This window comes from Phoenix dactylifera, chromosome 18 (assembly GCF_051530095.1).
Source record: "Phoenix dactylifera cultivar Ajwa chromosome 18, Ajwa_hap1_PhDact_Kaust_v1.1, whole genome shotgun sequence".
Taxonomy (NCBI): Eukaryota; Viridiplantae; Streptophyta; class Magnoliopsida; order Arecales; family Arecaceae; genus Phoenix; species Phoenix dactylifera.
Window position 1 is genome coordinate 15,455,658 of NC_143207.1, and position 18,440 is coordinate 15,474,097.

The 18,440-nt window shown below is 38.7% G+C and overlaps 1 protein-coding gene across 1 annotated transcript; it reads right to left on the reverse strand.

Annotated features, from left to right (window-relative positions):
* Nucleotides 1-6,242: 6,242 nt before the first annotated feature.
* On the reverse strand, nt 6,243-9,173 carry LOC103706766 (protein trichome birefringence-like 1). The gene is made up of 5 exons (XM_008790978.6): nt 7,820-9,173; nt 7,530-7,722; nt 7,241-7,434; nt 6,995-7,153; nt 6,243-6,881 (listed from the first exon to the last, which is right to left on the reverse strand). Exons 1-5 carry the CDS (start codon nt 8,944-8,946, stop codon nt 6,542-6,544), a joined length of 2,013 nt encoding a protein of 670 aa, XP_008789200.4. The 5' UTR covers nt 8,947-9,173; the 3' UTR covers nt 6,243-6,541.
* Between the last annotated feature and the right edge of the window lie 9,267 nt (nt 9,174-18,440).

Consider the following 18,440-nt stretch of genomic DNA (forward strand, 5'->3'; position numbering starts at 1 on the left):
GATATACATGCATGATGTCAACTTTTTTTTGGTCAATGGTAGAGACATAGCCCTCATGCTATATTCTACGCTAATTATTACAGAGAGAAGAAGTTTACAACCAATAGTTCCACAAAGCCAAAAGAGTAAGTGGCTCGTGAGAAGGGATGATGTCTCCTCTCATGGGGAGTGCCACTCCCGGCACGCAAGAAGCAATGATTGGGAGCCTAGAATTTAAGAACCTCTTGGCGGAAAAGGAAGGCTTTTTGATCCTTTTGACTTCTCAAAAGAGTGGTCGAGTGAGGAGGGGAAGAAGCAGTGGTCATCCTCTTTACTAGTTGAAATCAGACCCAACCTTGTGGCAATTGGGTGCAATAGCTAAAAAGCTTCATTGTTCTCAAGTCATCATCACATGCCTAGGAAAATGACTGTTGATGATGTATAAGGTATTGATTACTAGCTACTTAGGGTTGGTTACATGGTTGTCACTTGTGATAATAATAATACACTAGAGTGATATGAAATTTTGAGGAATACAGATAATTTAATTTGAGGTTCGCGGGAAAAGAATAATAAAATCCCCAGTGGTAAGATAATACCTCCGATAGCTTGATAATATTGACAATGATACTGAGTTATATTACATATATCGATTGCTTGGTAATCTTGAGAACAATACTAAGTTATGGATTATATATGATGCTTGAGGTGTACCTGCTAGTGGGTAGCTTAAATTTGCCTCTACGCCTGCTATTTACACCAAAAATAAGAATGTTAGGTAATACTCATAGTGATTAAATTACTTCATAAAAATTGCTTATATTTCTTCATCATTGAGTAGTCTACTTTCTCTTGATAGTGCTGGCTACATTCACGTAAGATTAGTGTGAATAGCCGATATACCAAAAATATTTATATCTAACTCAAAATAATATCATGGCTATACTCTTGGTTGGTCCCCCCTTCTGTCTCTCTCTCTAGGCTATATGCAAACCTAATAATATAATGTGTTTCCTTGGACTTTTGGTCTTAGGAACGCAAAAAAAAAACAGAGAGGTGGGGATGGCTGCTGGTTCAACCCACATTTGGACAGATGGGCACACCGAAGCTGAGGGTTGCTTGCATGCATCCATATGTGCTGATTCTAGGTTTAGATTATTGTAGAATTTTTTTAATGTAATGGTCAAGTTTTCTGTCTAAATGCTTCTTTTGAAACCATCTCATTCACTTGTATGTCATCAAGCTCAAGCAAAAAGTGACTGATTTATGTTATCTTGCCCTAGGAGAAGTGATTGACACTTAAAAACTTCTTGCAACTTGCTGATTGTTAGGTATGTTCTAGGGTGCAAAATAAATGGTAAACCAATTTTGCATCGAACCTTTTACATGCACTTGGTCTAGAGGAGAGGCTCATCTCCTACAAATTGAGTATACAGTGACACAAATATTGATTCATGAATGATCCTATGGGTATGCAGATTAGCCCTATAACTTAAAAATGCATATTGCAAAGCCAAAGAATAAAGTGGTTAATTTACAACAATTCGACGCAATTTGCTCAACTGTATCAGAGACTATATGGAAATAACTTCAGAAAATTGATATTCTAGTTTGTTACATATAAAAGTTATCAAGAGATTGCATCTTATCTTAATAGTCAATAATGCATATCCCAGGAAATGCTTCTTTATGAGGAATGATGATTGGTTGGTGGCGTATTCGGTCGCCACATGAAATACATGTAAGTAAGGGTTATATTTAAATTCAACATGTCTTATTATTATCATTTAAGCATTACTTGAACCCTTCAAACTTCTTGTTGAGGAAGCACACTTGCTCCTCTTCTTATACTCTTGCAGATCCAGCTTTTGCTCCATATGTATTAGTAGAATGTTATATAGGAAATGCTTGTCTCCATCTTGGTCAATATTTTGCAATTATAACTAATGTATTATGTCAGCATTTTGATTGTGCTTGTAGAAGTTCAATGTACACACAAAGAGGAGGGTCTAAATTGCCTGGGTAATTGGCCAGAATGTCCTTCTAAATTCAAGTCAGACTTAGCAGTAATATCCTAAAGCAAATAAGTTCCAAGGATGATTGAGACACAAGTTAAGGTTATTTAGACAAGAGAAAAGAGGTGCATGGCTGTCTCTTATTTCTATATCTATTTTTATAGTAAATTAACCCTTCAAATTTGGATCAAAAGGTCACCCTGCTCTATGTGGGGCACAAAGCCTGCAGGCAGGAGGCACCATCAATATTTATGCTTACCATAACTGCAAGATGTTGAGTCTTATTTTGTCCCTGCTCTCTCTTTCTCTGTCTCTCTTTAATGTCACTTGTTGCCTCCCAACCAAATCACCTGTCCATGCCTCCACTGAAGTGCAATGCACATGCCAAAGACTAATATATCCACATAAAATTTCTGACATGTTCCAAAAATGTGTTTCCTTTTCAATCATATTTATGGCTTCCATTCCTTGCATCGGTTAAAATCGGATTACTAAATCTAATCCATTCCATGTCACATAATTTTGCTGGCGTATCTTCGGTGCGACAAGCATATCTATCATATTAAGGGGTCAACCCGAGAAGCGAATCGAACCAATATACACAATCTGTTTAGAAAATCCTGCAAGATTGGACTGAATTTTCTGCTAGATTCATGGATTGGATAGTTAATTTAGGTATAGTCTATATCGACCTACCACCTTTGCAACATAAATTTGTGAGAAGAAAAATGGCAAACCCAAGAGATTCTGATATCGCATTACCTGCCAACTTCTCTCAAATGATTCATGTCCCAGGGCTGTTAACGAGCCGAGCCTGAGCCTGAGCCTGGGAGAGCTCGGCTTGGCTCGTTTCACAGAAGTTCGGGGCTCGGGCTCAGGCTCGGTAACGAGCTCTATATTGGGCTCGAGCTCGGGCTTGCTTGGCAAAGCAAAAGTTCGGCTTGAGCTCGTAAAACTCGTTTCAATTACGAGCTTCAGAACGAGCCCGAGCTCGGGCTCGTAATCGGGCTCGGGCTCGATAACAAGCTATTTTTCTCTATGTGGTCAGATTTTTATGAATTATGGTGCTGAAATAAAATTTTTCGGTGGGAGACTAGAGCTCGTTTGAGCTCGTGAGCTGCTCGGGTGTAAACGAGCCTCATATTGGGCTCGGGCTCGTTTGACTACCGAGCCGAGCCCGAGCCGAGCTTTTACCGAGCCGAGCCCGAGCCGAGCCCGAGCAGCTCGGCTCATTAACAGCCCTAATGTCACTTATCTTTCTAAAACAACATAGACAAGCTACAGACGCTCATTGTCTTATTGGATCCTTCATTTGGCTTGCCATGAGAAGCATATCAGCAATACAATTTCCAGACAATCTTTTGATATAATATCAAGCAGGAAAAAATCATATTACCATCCAAATGGTTTGTATCAAGTCTTTTAACATGAATTATATATCATGTTTTCAATATTATTCTCCATTCCATCAGCAAAAGTTATAGTATTTCCATAATGATTCCAAAAGAGTCTAAAAAGAACAAAGTCATGGCACCATCGGAACAGTCCCATATTTCTTAGATTTTTAGCTATTAGAATATATTCCCATAAAATAACAGGTGAGTGCATAAGTGACTCGGCTCAATGCTTTGACACCTGTTCGTCCTTGCAACTTGAATAGGTCTGATAAGGTTAAGACTCCAGCTGACCTAACCAGATCTCCAAAAATATCCAACTACTGACTAGACTCCAAACTCCTCAACCCAAATTTGCTTTGGATTAGGTCAGGCAGAGTTGATGTGTGTATGATATCAGTTGTTGCAGAAACAAAGGGTTAGTTTTGAGTTGAGAGTTTCTTAACATAAGTTAATCCCACATGAGGTAGTTCCTTGTCATGCTATCCTACTCTTGATGAACTGATCAAGCTTCCCCACAATCCATGACCATCTGTTTAAAGCTTTCTTCCATGGTTACAAAGAGAGACCTTATCCTCCTCTGCAATATGCTTTAGTTATATAGACTGGCAGGAAGACGACTCCTTGGTTACAACAAGAAGACATCTCTGAAGAATGGGGAATAATGGAAGGAAACAATGGCCTAGATAACTACCATTGGAAAATTATACAGCCTTCACATGTAACTATTCTCAATAAAATACCGAACCTGAGTGATTCATCCATGAACAAGATGAAACTTGGGTGAAACTAAGTGAAGATTTGAATTGAATGATATCGAAGAATCGCCGGATGAGTTGTTATTAGGGGTGAAATGCCACTCGAAATGACCATTCGCAATATTATACCTTGAGGATGACTCAAACAACCAACATCCACTGACCAAAACCAAAAGATAACATCAAAGGAAGGAAAGAAAGAAAAAAAAAAAAAACTCAACAATTAATAGTGCATGGGGTTAAGGGGGGGGTCGGTCTCCAAGGCCCAATCAATCTGGCATACCTGCTTGGCCTGATCATTTATTTCCAACCAGGGCATCTTGGCCAATGGATTACAACCTCCAGATACATTCAACTGGGGATCATCTCCCTAACTGTTCACTATTGTTAGTTCCAATCTATTTGAAGACAGAAATTAATAGATCGGATGAAAACCGCAAGGCTGAAAACTTGATTTCCAGATACAAGCAGCAATAAGTAATGAAATTCTACACTTTCTACCGCAATAATAAACAAACAAATAAAGCACAACTTTCTAGTAACTCAATTTGGCAAGAAATGAAAGGAGCAGAATAAATAAACACAACAGTTTTCCCGGGTTGCCGAGAACAGTCAAGAAAGTTCAAGTTGAGATTGTTTTCCAGTATTATTATGCACGAATAGATTCATAACAGGAGAAAATAGCATAGAATTTCTGATACACCACCCTTAATGAATAAAGGAATGACATGCACTTAATCTGCGTCGAGTCAAATGGATGATTGTGGAGCCATCCCTCTGTCAGCCTTTATGTATGTCCCACATAACAACTAGTTAGTGGAATTGTAGTTAACTAGATATGCATCTTCTATCTCAAGTGAGAGACTAAATAAAAATTAACCTCCTCTTTTTGGTTGCAGCATGTAGAAGTTGATGGAAAAAGGCAGTGGATAGAGAAATCTCACCATCCATGAAACAATCATAAATGCTTCATTGAACAACATGGATGAAGACTCATTTGACGTAACACTCTCTAATGGCAATAAGAACCATAAAGAGTCCCTTGTAGATGCTGATACTCCTTTGATCCAGCGGCATCATTGTCTACAAAGACTGGCATCATTCAACCGGTACTATGGATGACTGTAAATCCACCAAATTCTTTCTAACAATTGATAAGTACTTGAGATATCCTCCGTACAAACAATGCTGAAAGACAAAAGCTGACCAGATATCCTCCCTGTTAAAAAAATGCTGAAAGAGGAAAGCACAGATCCACAACTAAAAAAGCGTCTTAAGGATATAAACAAGCCTTTTAAGTACCTTTTATATCGACCAATACAAAAAAGATATTAGACTCTGAAATAGATACAAGTTTTTAATGTCATCCATCTCAATATTTTACTACCTAAATGCCTTACATCGTCTAGGCTATCATAGCATGCAATGAATAACTTTAAAAGTAAGGTTCGCCGTCTCGGTACCAGGCCCCGTGCTAGTGCCACACTAGCATAGTACTAATACGGTATGGTACAAGATTTTTTTGGCGTATCAAGTGTCGACATGCCACCTGGACCGGATACCAGTACCGAACGGTATGGTATGGTACGTTCCATTCCGTTCGGTTCGGGCCGATACAAAATACAATGGTTAAAAGATTCCAATATCAAATAATACTAACCTCAAAAATAAGCCAATAAGCTGATGCCTAGCAATCTCCATACAATGGTTAAAAGATTCCAATATCAAATAATACTAACCTCAAAAATAAGCCTATAAGCTGATGCCTAGCAATCTCCCCACATTACTCGGCCTATGCTGCTAAGCAGCAGGAAGTCAGCTAAAAGATGTGTCAGAATAGAAATTTGATGAGTTCATCTCTTTCAGCATGCTTACATGCAACACTTGTGATACTAAACGGTGTGCTGTCAATAATGGATGGTGAGCAAAAAAACCTTAATACTTCATCTTCCTGAAAACTTCACCATGTCAATATGTAAAAAATGTTAAGAACAACAAACAACTCACACATGAAGGTAAAACAATTTGCTGAAAGAACTCACGATCAGAGAAGGCAGAATAAAAGAAAAGAAAGGAATGAAATAGACACAAAATGCTTTATAATCACAGAAATGGCATTCTTTATTCTAAATTAACACATTAGGTGAACTCTTATAATCCTAAAAAGGCTCAAAAGAATTGTGTATAGATGAGGGAGATCACTAACAAACAGCACACTTTCCACTTTGTGGTACATAAATAACTTATATCTGAACCTTTCTTCTTCAACAAAACTCACTTTGTTTCTCTTTATAAAGACGGCGTAACTTTGATCCGCTCCTTGGTTATTCGCTTCTGCCATATAGAATTAATATACAAACAACCACCATTGAGTGTCCACCTCTTTATTGTCAACTTACTGTAATAGTTGATGCTGTTTGATCGATAGCTGTATGTATAGCAGCTCATTCCAAGAATCAGGCACTCCCGGCAAGCACCAGTGACTGCAGTCCTGGTACCTCTCAGGGGACCTCCTCTCCTCCTCGGTGAGGTTTTGCTTACGGTAGATGGAAGGGTGGGCATCTTTCCTGTAGTCGGTCATTCTTGTGATATTCAAGTAAGAGACAGGGGTCTTCATTCCCTTGATAACAGTTTCTAAGACGTGCATCTTTGGTGGATAGGGAGAGAGATATTTTTCATTCTTAATGGGCTCCGTCTCTTGGTCGCATTGGCCACCAGAATTCCATTGACCCCCACTATACCAGACAAAAGAACAAATCAATTTCAGGACACCGATCAAAAGAATGAACATAGAATTCTTGAATCACACAATATTCAATGAAAAAAACGAAAGCAAATCTTTAGTTACCTGAAATGCGAGGCAGAGTAGCCTCTGAAGAAGACGAGTGTTTTCTTAGGGTTAACATTGGTGTCCACCCATTTTGCCCATGTAGTAAGAGCCTTGTGAAATGCTTCCACAACATTGAGTTCACTATAGACATGGTTGCCTTCTTGGTAGTAGTCTTTCCTATATGGAGATAAGCTTATTTAAATTTGACTCTAAACCATGCAATGCAAATAGAAGAGAATTCCACAAACTATATCTCTAGATTACCCTTTGGAGGTCTTCTCATGAGTCCACCAATGCCCAGTGTTGAAGACAAGGACATCTGCATCCTTATACTTGGGAGATGATCTCTCAATTATGTCGAGCCGAAGCGTTTCCTTTGTCTTCCCACTGCTTACCGGCATCTCCCACTCCTGAACAAGAAAAGGGGAGCGAAAGAACTCCACAGAGCAGTTGTAGTCCTACACACCAATTAGAATTGAATAAATTACTATGGCGATTGACAGGAAGATCATGAAGAAACAATAGAACTAACTTGGGAAGAAAGAAAACCAACCTTGAACATAAAAGAGTAGGAACCCTCAGTCCTGAATTCATGCCTACCAGATGCCTCGAAAACCTTCTTTTTATCCTTCACAGAGTGTCTTAGAGCACAAACCAGAGACTCCCACATGTTTCTATTGAGCGAATCGCCGACAAAAACCAGCCTCTTTCCCCTTAATCTCTCCAACATATCAGTTGCATTCAATCTGAACACAGTATATAAACAATTGCATACATTACATGAAACACATAGCTGGATCAGGCTTTGCATAATTTTCGAATTTCTGTTCTAAATTTTCTCACCTCGGGATATCGCAACCACTGGGCTTCCACCGGAGTTTCTGGTAAGCTCGATCTGGCCTTCCATTGAGATAGCAATCGAAGGGTTCATCAATGTGAGGGCAAGATCCCTCAGGATAGAGTGGGTATGAATCATCCTTCACCCAATTCCCTTGGAATATATCACAATCTTTCAAAGCATTGATCCATTCATCTCTCTTCCCACCGCTGCTCCTTGAAGTCGATGCCATAGAACCATCTTGCTTTCTGAGTGAAGCTTTTTGTTCGGCCTTCGCCGGAGCTTTGCTACTCTTTTGACTTGCCGGAACTCCATTAGCCGATAGATTCTTGGCCAGTACTCCATTTTTCTGAGGACTGGCTCTTGATTCCCCCTGTTTGTTTCCTGAAACTCCATTTCCATTTGTGGCAACTCCTTTTTCCGTCTGATTCTTTGAAAGAACTCCACCTCCTTGCAATCCAACTCCACTCACCGACTGGTTTTTCTCCGGCAAGACTCCATCTTTCTTGGAGCCAACTCCCTCCTTCGTCTGATTCTTCTCAGGAACCCCCTTTCCAGTCTGGTTCTTTCCCGCAACTCCACTTATTCCACTTCCCGTTTGGTTCTTCGTGGCCAAGTTTCCACCTTTCTTCGACCCCGCCCCCCCATCCACCGGATTCTTAGCAGAAACGCCTTTCTCCGCCCGGTTTTTCCCGGGAGCTCCACTACCCTGTGACCCAATTCCGGCATTCGTGTGATTCTTACTCCCCAAAATCCCATCTTTCTGGGACCCAACGCCATTCCCCGTCTGATTGCCCCCTGCCGACACTTCCTTGCCCGCATTTCGCAGCAAAGCAGGCGTCTTTCCGGGGGAGGGCGAAGAGGAATTGGGGAAGATACAGGAAAAGAGGGAGGAAATCTGGGATCCACACGAGGCGGTGGAAGAGGAGAAGGAGGCAGAGCTGAAGAGGTTGTTGAACCACGGGGAGCCGTTGCTGGAAGGATTGAAGGCGAGGAAAGTGGTGCAGGCGACGAAGGCGAAGGCGAATCCGTAGGCGAAGAGCTTCGTCCGCCGGGTCCTGACCACGGCGAAGAGGCCCTTCTGGTCGGAGCCAGAGCTCGACGATTTTGGGAGCATCCCGCCGTCCTTCATGGCCAAGAAGATGAGGACAAAACAAGAGAAGAAGAGGAGTTTCCAATGGTCAAACAGGGGGCCGAGAGAGAGAGAGAGAGAGAGAGAGAAGCAGGGGGGGGTTTGGAAGTGAGGAGAGCGAAGAAGAAAGAGAGAGACAGAGAGGAGGGTGGGAGGCAATCATGCCTGGTGTTCGTTTCTCAGTGCGAGCAGCTACAGTGTGTTTGAGGGGAAAAAAAGGTCTCTTTGTCACAAAATATGCGGTTATGCCATTTTGTTGGAGTTATTTTAGATCGCTTAAAATTATAGGAAAATAACTGTTTTAAAAAATTAAATTTTTATGCACATATAAATAACTGAAATCACATCCAAATCGATTGGTTTTTATCCCTTACCTTTATATTTGAAAATTAAAAATATCTTTAATATGTAAAAAGAAAGCATACACAATAAATCAAAATAGAAATCTAATATGCATATAGAGAACATTGTGATTCCTACATGGTTATATCGAAAATAAGTCCAAATTTTCAACAATTTTTTGGTTGAACATATGCTTGAATGTTTCGAAAATAAGGTTAGTGAGCTAACTGACTTAGAATGATGATCTGTGCCCTAATTTTGGTGCTAAAGAAAGCCCTGATGTCATGTATCATTTGGATATTCTTACGATGAAATGCATGATTTTGTGCTAATTAATAACTTATATAACCAATTTTCTTATTAAGATTTATTATATATCATGATATTATTCTCTACTAATTATATGTGATTATAGAATATAATATATTATTAAATTAGATATCACCTTTTAAGTAAATATAGCTTGTGTGGTTTTATATACCCATTTCATGGTGTTTAAATACATTATTATAAATGTTTGTAGCTCAGTACCATAAGCATGATATCAAATTCGGACCACCTAAATCATATAAATTAGTTGCTCAACGATCATCTAAAGCATATAAAGTATGTTACTTCCATGCTTTGCAACAACCCACCTTGTAAGTTGGTCCAAGTTACTCAAGAAATGAATGAGGAGCAGAAAGAGAATAAAGAAAACTCAGTGGGGCGAAATGAGTAATTGTGCACAATCCGGTGCTTCTGCGGTGATTCCAGCCTTCTCGTTTAGTTGGGCCACCGAAGCCTCGATTAATTTATGTTTCTCCTGCGACTTCATGTGATCTTTTGCCTGCCCTTGGTTGCCGCGGCATCTCCGCGTGGGCCCCATGGTCAAATTTTTATGCTAATAGAAATGAAAGGTCCAGATCTTTCCACGTGTCAAAATCGAATCATTGGAGGACGCTCGGTGGGGGACAGCTTATACTAAAGTCGGCAACTAATTACGCTGGGACGGAAAGGAGGCGAAGAAGACGTGGGAGTGCGAGACCGAGTAGCCGTTGACACTTGGACACGACCACTGTATCTGTACGGATTTCTCCTTCTCGTTTGTCTTTCCAAAGTTTTTTTTTTCCCTTTTCTTCCTTAAAAAAAAAAAAAAAAGGTGATTAGATGCATCCCAACTAAGTCTTAAATTAGTAGAGTCTAACCGCATAAAGTCTCTTCGTAATCTGTAACAACCCAGAACCTCACCCAAAATGGCTAGCCGGAATGTATTATTTGGGTTGCTCAATCCTGTATAATTACGCAAGATCTACCCAGCGAATAACCGATGTGAGACTAAACACATGCCCGTATGGGTCCTCACATACTCCCTCCGTTCAAGCCCTGACGTCCTCGTCAGACTAAGGGTTCAAATCCATTCGAATCTAATTACAAACACCACGATCAGCTCGTGATCAGCTCCAATAGATCCGTGCTCCAGTGTCCCCTAGTCCACATAGGTTATGGGCTGAATCCGCTCTGATACCATTTGTAAGTTGTAACAACTCAGGACCTCACCCAAAATAGCTAGCCAGAATGTATTATTTGGGTTTCTTGATCCTATATAAATACTCAAGATCTACCCAGCGAATAATCGATGTGGGACTAAACACACGCCCGCACGGGTCCTCACACAATCTTGATCTGGTTAGATCAATTTGATTTAATTCTTCCGACTTATGGGTGTAGCTGGATCAGAAAGATGGCCGCCCGAACAAATTGAATCAAAAGTGAGGTATAAATTTCTTGTGCAGAATTGCTCTCTCTTTGGATATTTAGTTTCAAGTTTTGGGTGATACAATATTTCAAATATTTGACAACAACAATGTTGGAGGTGTATACGGTGTTTTTGCAAGAATTCTGGATATGCTAGCTCTTCTTTGTTGAAGTAGGGTTTCTTTATCTATGAGTCTGGAAAGCCACCATCCCCTATTTTTTCGAGATTAATTGTGGTAGTATTGTGCAGGACAAAGATAGTTTTGGTGGATCAAACTTCGTTATCATGAGTGCTAGTGGTGCTTTAGTAGTAGCAAGTAGAGTGAGAATTTTTGATACTATAGTTCCGATGGTGAAATAACGTACTGCATGAAAGAATATGACTTGACTTACGCTTCATAGATGTTGAAAGCTTCTCACATTTATTTAGAAAAGGATTTCTTTTACGGTTATTAAATGGCTTTCAGATTCACCATCTACTAGGGCTACATCTCATCTTATTTTGCTCTCTTTTCAGGCATCACATTACAAGAAAGAGAATAGTATAGCCGATTGAATAGTGACTTATGTGGCTGGGACTACATTATAGAACTCCACTGCAGATCTTCCTACTTGATTTTTGAATATTTTATTTCTTGATTTCTACGGATATATTTATATTCGAATTAATTTTTAAACTGAGTAGAGAGCCAAACGAATGGGACCGGAGTGATCTAAAAGATTTCCATGGAGTCTCAATGCTGGTGCCTTTTTAATATGACTTCTATTTCCCTGCGTTTGGTGAACCGTTCCTCTCCAACCTATTCCTTCCACCATCTGTGGCATCTAATCACTCTGATATGAAAGAAAAGGGAAACAAGGCCTAAACAAGTTGCCAAGCCAGTTCCCAATCCCATACGGCACCCCATGAATGGCCAAACCCCTTGTCAATCTCTCCTCACATCAGTTTGGAATCAGTTTGATAACTCATTGGGACACTTGGTGGTGCAATAATCTTAAAGGTTATCAGCTAGTAGAGGAGCCAAAAGTTCATGACATAGGTTTGGATCTGAGGTGGATTGATTTGTTCATTATTTTGTTAGCATGCAAATGGTTAATTAGGCTCCAATGAATCTGAAAGCTATCCTTTTTCTTCAACATTTTTAACTAACCTTGATATATTTCTTTTGTATTGGGTTGGAACTTTCCTCAACTGTTGAGTTAGGTCCAAGTCAAATTACTTTGAAAGAAGAATTAGTCAAAAAAATTCATCGCTCTCATGGAAGGTGATAACACTCCTAACTTACAACTGAGTGGGTGAGGGGAAGAATAATCTTGATGTAAAAAACCCAGGGGCTTGGACTTGACATCCAGTGAATATAAAGTCTTGCAATTAAAAAAGATAAACAGATTTGAAAAGCATCCAGGTGCTTGGGAAATGACCATCATATTGCTTTAGAAAAAAAAGATTAGAAGATATTTTTGTATAATATAAAATCAATTATTGGAGAGTTGAACTGTTTTTTTTTTAATTCTCGAAGGATTTATTTTTATTTATGCCCGATCGAGGACATTCCTTAACATGATTGCCATTTGTTACAAAGTATGATGCGTATCGCTCTTGCTTAGCACCTACAACATAATTATTAGGAATTGTAAATGTTACGCTCCCTACTAAGTTCTATAATTTCTATTTTTATTCATCTTAGACACCCTCAGTTTGTGAATTGTGCAAATTTCTATTTTCAGGCAGAAAAGTGTTGAATTTATCATGGGAGATGCATGGTTGGTAAATTTGAGAACCAAACCAATATGAATTCTTATCTGACATCCTTTGTTATGCCAATCATCTCTAGCCCTTGAAGTGAAACAAATCTCTCTTTTTTTGCAGGTTTGTAAAATATCTCCCAATCATATGGGAATAAAGAATGAGAATATTTCTTACATTTCTATAGTGTTACTTGATGTAATTGGCAGTGGAGCCAGAAACTTTTTATCATGGTTTCTACCACATTGATGCTGCCAATTCATGTTCTAAGAACTTATTTAGTTTGCAGAAAGAATTTTTTTTACTAAAATATTTTTTCTAAAAAGATGGTTCTTAAAAATATGATATCTGAAAAAATGATTTTGGCATACTTAGTTGATCATGAAAAATGACACATTCCTTAGTAGCTTATGTTTGGTTGAACATATATTTTTCTTCTAAAAAAATTGTATAAAATACCTATTATATTTTTAAGAAAGGAAAAGACCTTATGCATTGGTTTTGATGGCTCAATTCTCAACCGGTGGAAAAGTAATTTTTTCATGTCTTTTATAGATTTTTTTTCATAAAATATAAAAAAATTATTCTCATAAAAACGCTACCTTTTTTATTTCTCTTATTTAAAAACTTTAATTAAATAAGAGATATTTTTAATTTTTCTGTTGACCATATTCTTTTTTTATTATCTCGGAACCAAACTAGTCGTAGGCGACTAGCTTTTGGACAAAAAGGTAGGCTTCTCTCGGGGAACAGCCAGAAAGAAGCAACCACTCCCCAAAGTTACATTTCTCTAGGGTGAAAAATTTCAAACACACTAAGGGAAAAGGAGACAAGAAAAAGATGGTTAACTGCCAAATTCCATTATAGCTCACTGACTCACAAACTTCCAACTGAATACGCAATCCAGCACGGCGGCAACCCCACGTTTTCTCTCTTGGAAAGAGGAGGAGAAACGGAATTTGAGCCTGCTGGTTTAAACTCACATTCATGGCCCCACAAACAATGGCTTCTTCTTCCATTAATTAAGATTCTATGCCCACTTCTAATGCAGTGGCTCCATTACTAAAGATTTTCTTAGTATTTTAGATGTCTAAGTTTTTAACTCTTGGCTAATTGTCAGACTAAAAAAGAGGGATTCCATTGCTTAAATTTATTGGAAAATGATAATTTTTGGTTGGTGGCAATTTCTATTACTCACATGAGGCATGAAAGATGGTGGGATAAGATGAGAAAAGAGGCCTAAAGAAATCATGGTGGCAGCCACATCCAACTCCACTTCACTGAGCTTGATCAATTTTTCCTGGCAATCTCGCTTGTTCTTGTGGCCCAGAATGGTGGCAGTCCCAGACATCATGCAGATGGCACTAAGCAGTATATTTTTTTGTCGATCAGAAGAGCATGCAACAACACATCCAAGAAGAAACTGTGAATTAGAGAAAAATGCAGTCTAGCATTTGCTCTCAACCTATATATATATATATATATAACTCTTGATCTCCTTTTATGCAAATTGTAAGGATCCGTACGGGCGTGTGTTTAATCCCACATTGGTTATTTAGCAAAGAGATCTTGGGTACTTATGTAGGATTAAGAAATTCAAAAAATAACTTTTGGTTAATCTTTTTGGATAAAGTCCTGGATTGTTACAAATGGTATCAGAGCGAACTCGGCCAATAGCTTTGTGGACTAGAAGATACTGTAGCATGGGCCAATTAGGGCTGACCACGGGCCAATCGTGGTGCTTGTGATCGATTTAAATGAATTTGAATCCTTAACCTAGCGAGGACGTCAGAACTTGAATGGAAGAGTATGTGAGGATTCGTGCGGGTGTATGTTTAGTCTCACATAGATTATTCGCTGAAATGTAATTAGATTTGAATGGATTTGAACTCTTAACCCGACAAGGACATCAGAACTTGAACGGAGGAGTATGTGAGGATCCGTGCCGGCGTATATTTAGTCCTACAAAGGTTATTCAATAAAAAGATCTTGGGTAATTATTAAAGTTCCATCATTCATCATAGTTCACATTGTCTGTGGTTTAGCTTTAAAGCATGCCATGTTTTAAACAGAGCCACGAACAATTGAAGATAACTAGCTTAAGGGTGAAAAAAAAAAGAAGGAAAGAAAAAGGAAGCCTCACATGACCGAAGGCATCTTCCTCTGTTTAAAGTGCTCAACTGGAAACTACCCACCAACTTGCTGTGGCAAAAAGAGATCGAAGAATCCAAGCAAAAGCAGCTCCAGAATAATGTCAACAAGATTGAAAGGCTATCAATGTTGATTGGGTGACATAAGTTATGAAATTGAAAAGATATGGCATGGTGGTGGGTGCTGTAGATCTTGCCTCCCTTGCTTTTCTTCATGCCCATAGCTGGCTATCCAAAACCTCTAAAAGATGAACCAATAGAAGCTTACGTACAAATGGGTCACCATTTAATTGGCATATTGTAGGTATTCAGCACCGACACAAGCATATGGTCTCCCACTAACACCTAGTAGCAAATATAAGCCCACATTGTTACAACATAATAAGCTCGAGTCACCAAAAAAATCACAACCTTATGTCATCATCTTATGATCAAACATTTATCTTTTCTTCGCCAATAGTTTTGATCCTATCATCTCTTGAAATTATAAAATCATCTCTGCCAATCTTTTTGTCCTACCATTCACCTAAGCTTTATATATATATATATATATATATATATATATATATATATATATATATATATGATTTTGCACACAACTTTGTGTTACATTATAAATTTTATACTTCATTGTATTTTATGAAGTGTTTGTATTTTATGAAGTGTTATCTAGTATATTATGAAAACTTTGGTTTTGAGGCATTTGCTGCTTTATACATACAGGTGGAGAGTCCATGGTCCTACATGCATCTCAGACTGGATTTGTTTTGGTGAATGAGGTGGAGAGCAAACCATGATGTATAAATCAGTCCATTGTTGCACACTATCAAAGTGACTATGGACAAACTTCATGATGTCTGGTTCATTCTTGTAGAGTCTTCACACTTCGAGGCTCATCCTGGGAGCAGATCTCGTTCACCTCAAAGAGGACTGAGCTATAGCAATCAGATGGACTCGGAGCCAGTCGAAGACAGGTGATGGATATCCACAAACTGATGATGGATTGTGTCGCCTTCCATACGTGTATTGGGAGGCAAATAGGGCAGCTGATTGGGTCGCTTTCTATGTGCATCGCAATTTGATGGCATTTTATGAGCCAACTACGTTACCATCCCTTCTCATTTCCGTCATTTTTTTTATTTTTGATCTTCTTGGATGTATTCATGTTAGACTTGTATGATCTATCCGTTTTATCAAAGAAAAAGAACAAGAGTGATCACACTTTTGTGGCAGTGCGGACCAACTTCTTCTCGTCCCCCATTCCTGATCAAAGGATACACGAGAGACTGGAATGCTTCTGGATCCAAAACACAGCATGAGAGCAAAGATAACACGGATTTTGGCCCACCCCATGCTGCAGTTTCTTAGAATCCCAGTGCCAAGAGAAGCATCTGAAACCCAAAAAAGAGAGCAAGGTACTACAGAAAAACAGCATACTGGTACCAGGATTCTGCTAGATAGAATCCAAGCTTTTACTGTTCTTTTAATAGTTGATTTAACTCTTCTTTCGAAAGCATTCGTTTCTTTTCTTCTTTAAATACAGTATTGCATGGTTTCAGCACTTGTGCAGAACAAGACGGCAAAAGGGCAGGTCCCAAAGGCACAAAACAACAATGGCTACAGGTTTAAGGACCCTGCTTTCCTCTGCTGCCGCCCCATTTGCATTGGGATCCAGCAAGCCATTCTTTTTTCGTTCAGAAGCTTTTCCAGCTACATGGTCCACACCGTACAGATTTCCTTCTCTCCATGATCACCGACTAATTGTGGTGACATCAGGGGCCGGAGGACCTCAGCTTCCAGGGGCAGCATCAGTCCTAGCTTAGCCCAGTTGGTGGAGGAAGGACAAGGCAAAGTCTCTATTTGTATTGTTTGATCTGCCTTTATTTAACCTGCAGCAGGAACTAAGGAAAAAAAAGAAAAAAAGATCAACTCATCCGAATCATTTATCTTGCACCCATATTAATCTGAATCTAAGTGCTTTAAGGCTTGGTTGCCAAATATTACAGACAGTTTCTGATGCTATGAGATTGCCATGCAGAAGAGAGAGCCAACTTTGGGACTAAACAGATGGGCATCCTGGAATACTAGCTATAACTCAAGTTCAGATCAGTGTCAACTTGGATTAGTGAGTAAAATGGCTAAGCTGGAATGGATGAACAAAGAAACTTCTCTGAGATACACGCCTCCAAAGTGGTGTGTGCTATCATCCATGAAATTTTTCCAATCAAAAAGACTTTTCAAATTTGTTAGGAGATGTACAGAAGTCTCACTGAAGTGCTGAAGAAGAGATGTAAGTACATACAATAAAAATACTATGCTCGGTGGTCCGAGGGAGCATTCCAAATCCACAATTCCAAGTGTGTTTGATGATGAATTGTGGTTAAATTCATTAAGAATATCTGATGTTCTCATTGATCCAAAACTTAACAAGATTAATATTAGCCGCGGCACTTGTTTATCATGTGGAGAAAAAAGCTTCGACCTCTAGGCTAAATATAACACAAATACTGCTCAAGGTACAAAATAGAACAACGATGACTTCTTCCATTAGACCAAAATTCGTAATTAACACAATTATTGCTTATTCCATTGAACTCTGATAAGATATTACATTGTACAATATCTCTTGGACCTGAGACATATCAGAATTAGATCGATTCATCGATCAGATGTTCCTAGGAATCTTAGAAGTCCATAGGATGCATTCTTCATAGCTCGAGAATGTTTTATGATCAGTTTCCAACAGAAGTCAACCCCAGCAAAGTAGGTAAAGGATTCTTGGTGAAGGCATCTTCGGACAAAGTCAGTACCTGCTAATGAAACTTAATCTGCCAGTTGATAGTGCTTTTCTGTAGATGATACAAATGAATAGCCCAAAAGCTAACTTGAAACATAGCATCAGTCATTTAGTCGGCGAATAATTTCAAACTCTTTAAGTTTAGCTTGGTGTTTAAACTTGAGTTCGAACGTGCTTCACATTAATTTTGAGTACTAGTAGTTAATTTCTGTGAAGAAAAAATGCCAATAAAAATTATAGGTTATTGGTTAGGTTTGATTGAACACATTCTATAATTTTCAGTTGTGCTCAACAGGAACCCATTGTAGGTTCACAATATAAAATAAAGTTTTGCTTATCATTTCAATAAGTTATATATATTATTTAAGGATTTTCCTGTGTTATTAGTATATTCTTATGGAGTAATTCTGAAAGCTCCTTACTGGAGATTATTGTTGATTGCGGCACGTTTACTGGAGAAGACAGGCTATGGAGTTGCTCAATTAGATAAAGATTATATCACTTAGTTTGATAAACAGGCTTACTTCTGAACTAAAAGTTTAATTGGGAGCGGATTTTGGTTTTATGGAGTAAAAATAATGTTTGAGAAGGAACACAAATGAAAACTAAAAACTAGGTCAAATTGGATGCCTATCTTGTATCGAACCAGTATGTGTTAGAGTTAATCATTAATCAAATATAAAATTCCATAATTACCTAGATATTAAATGTCATCAAATAT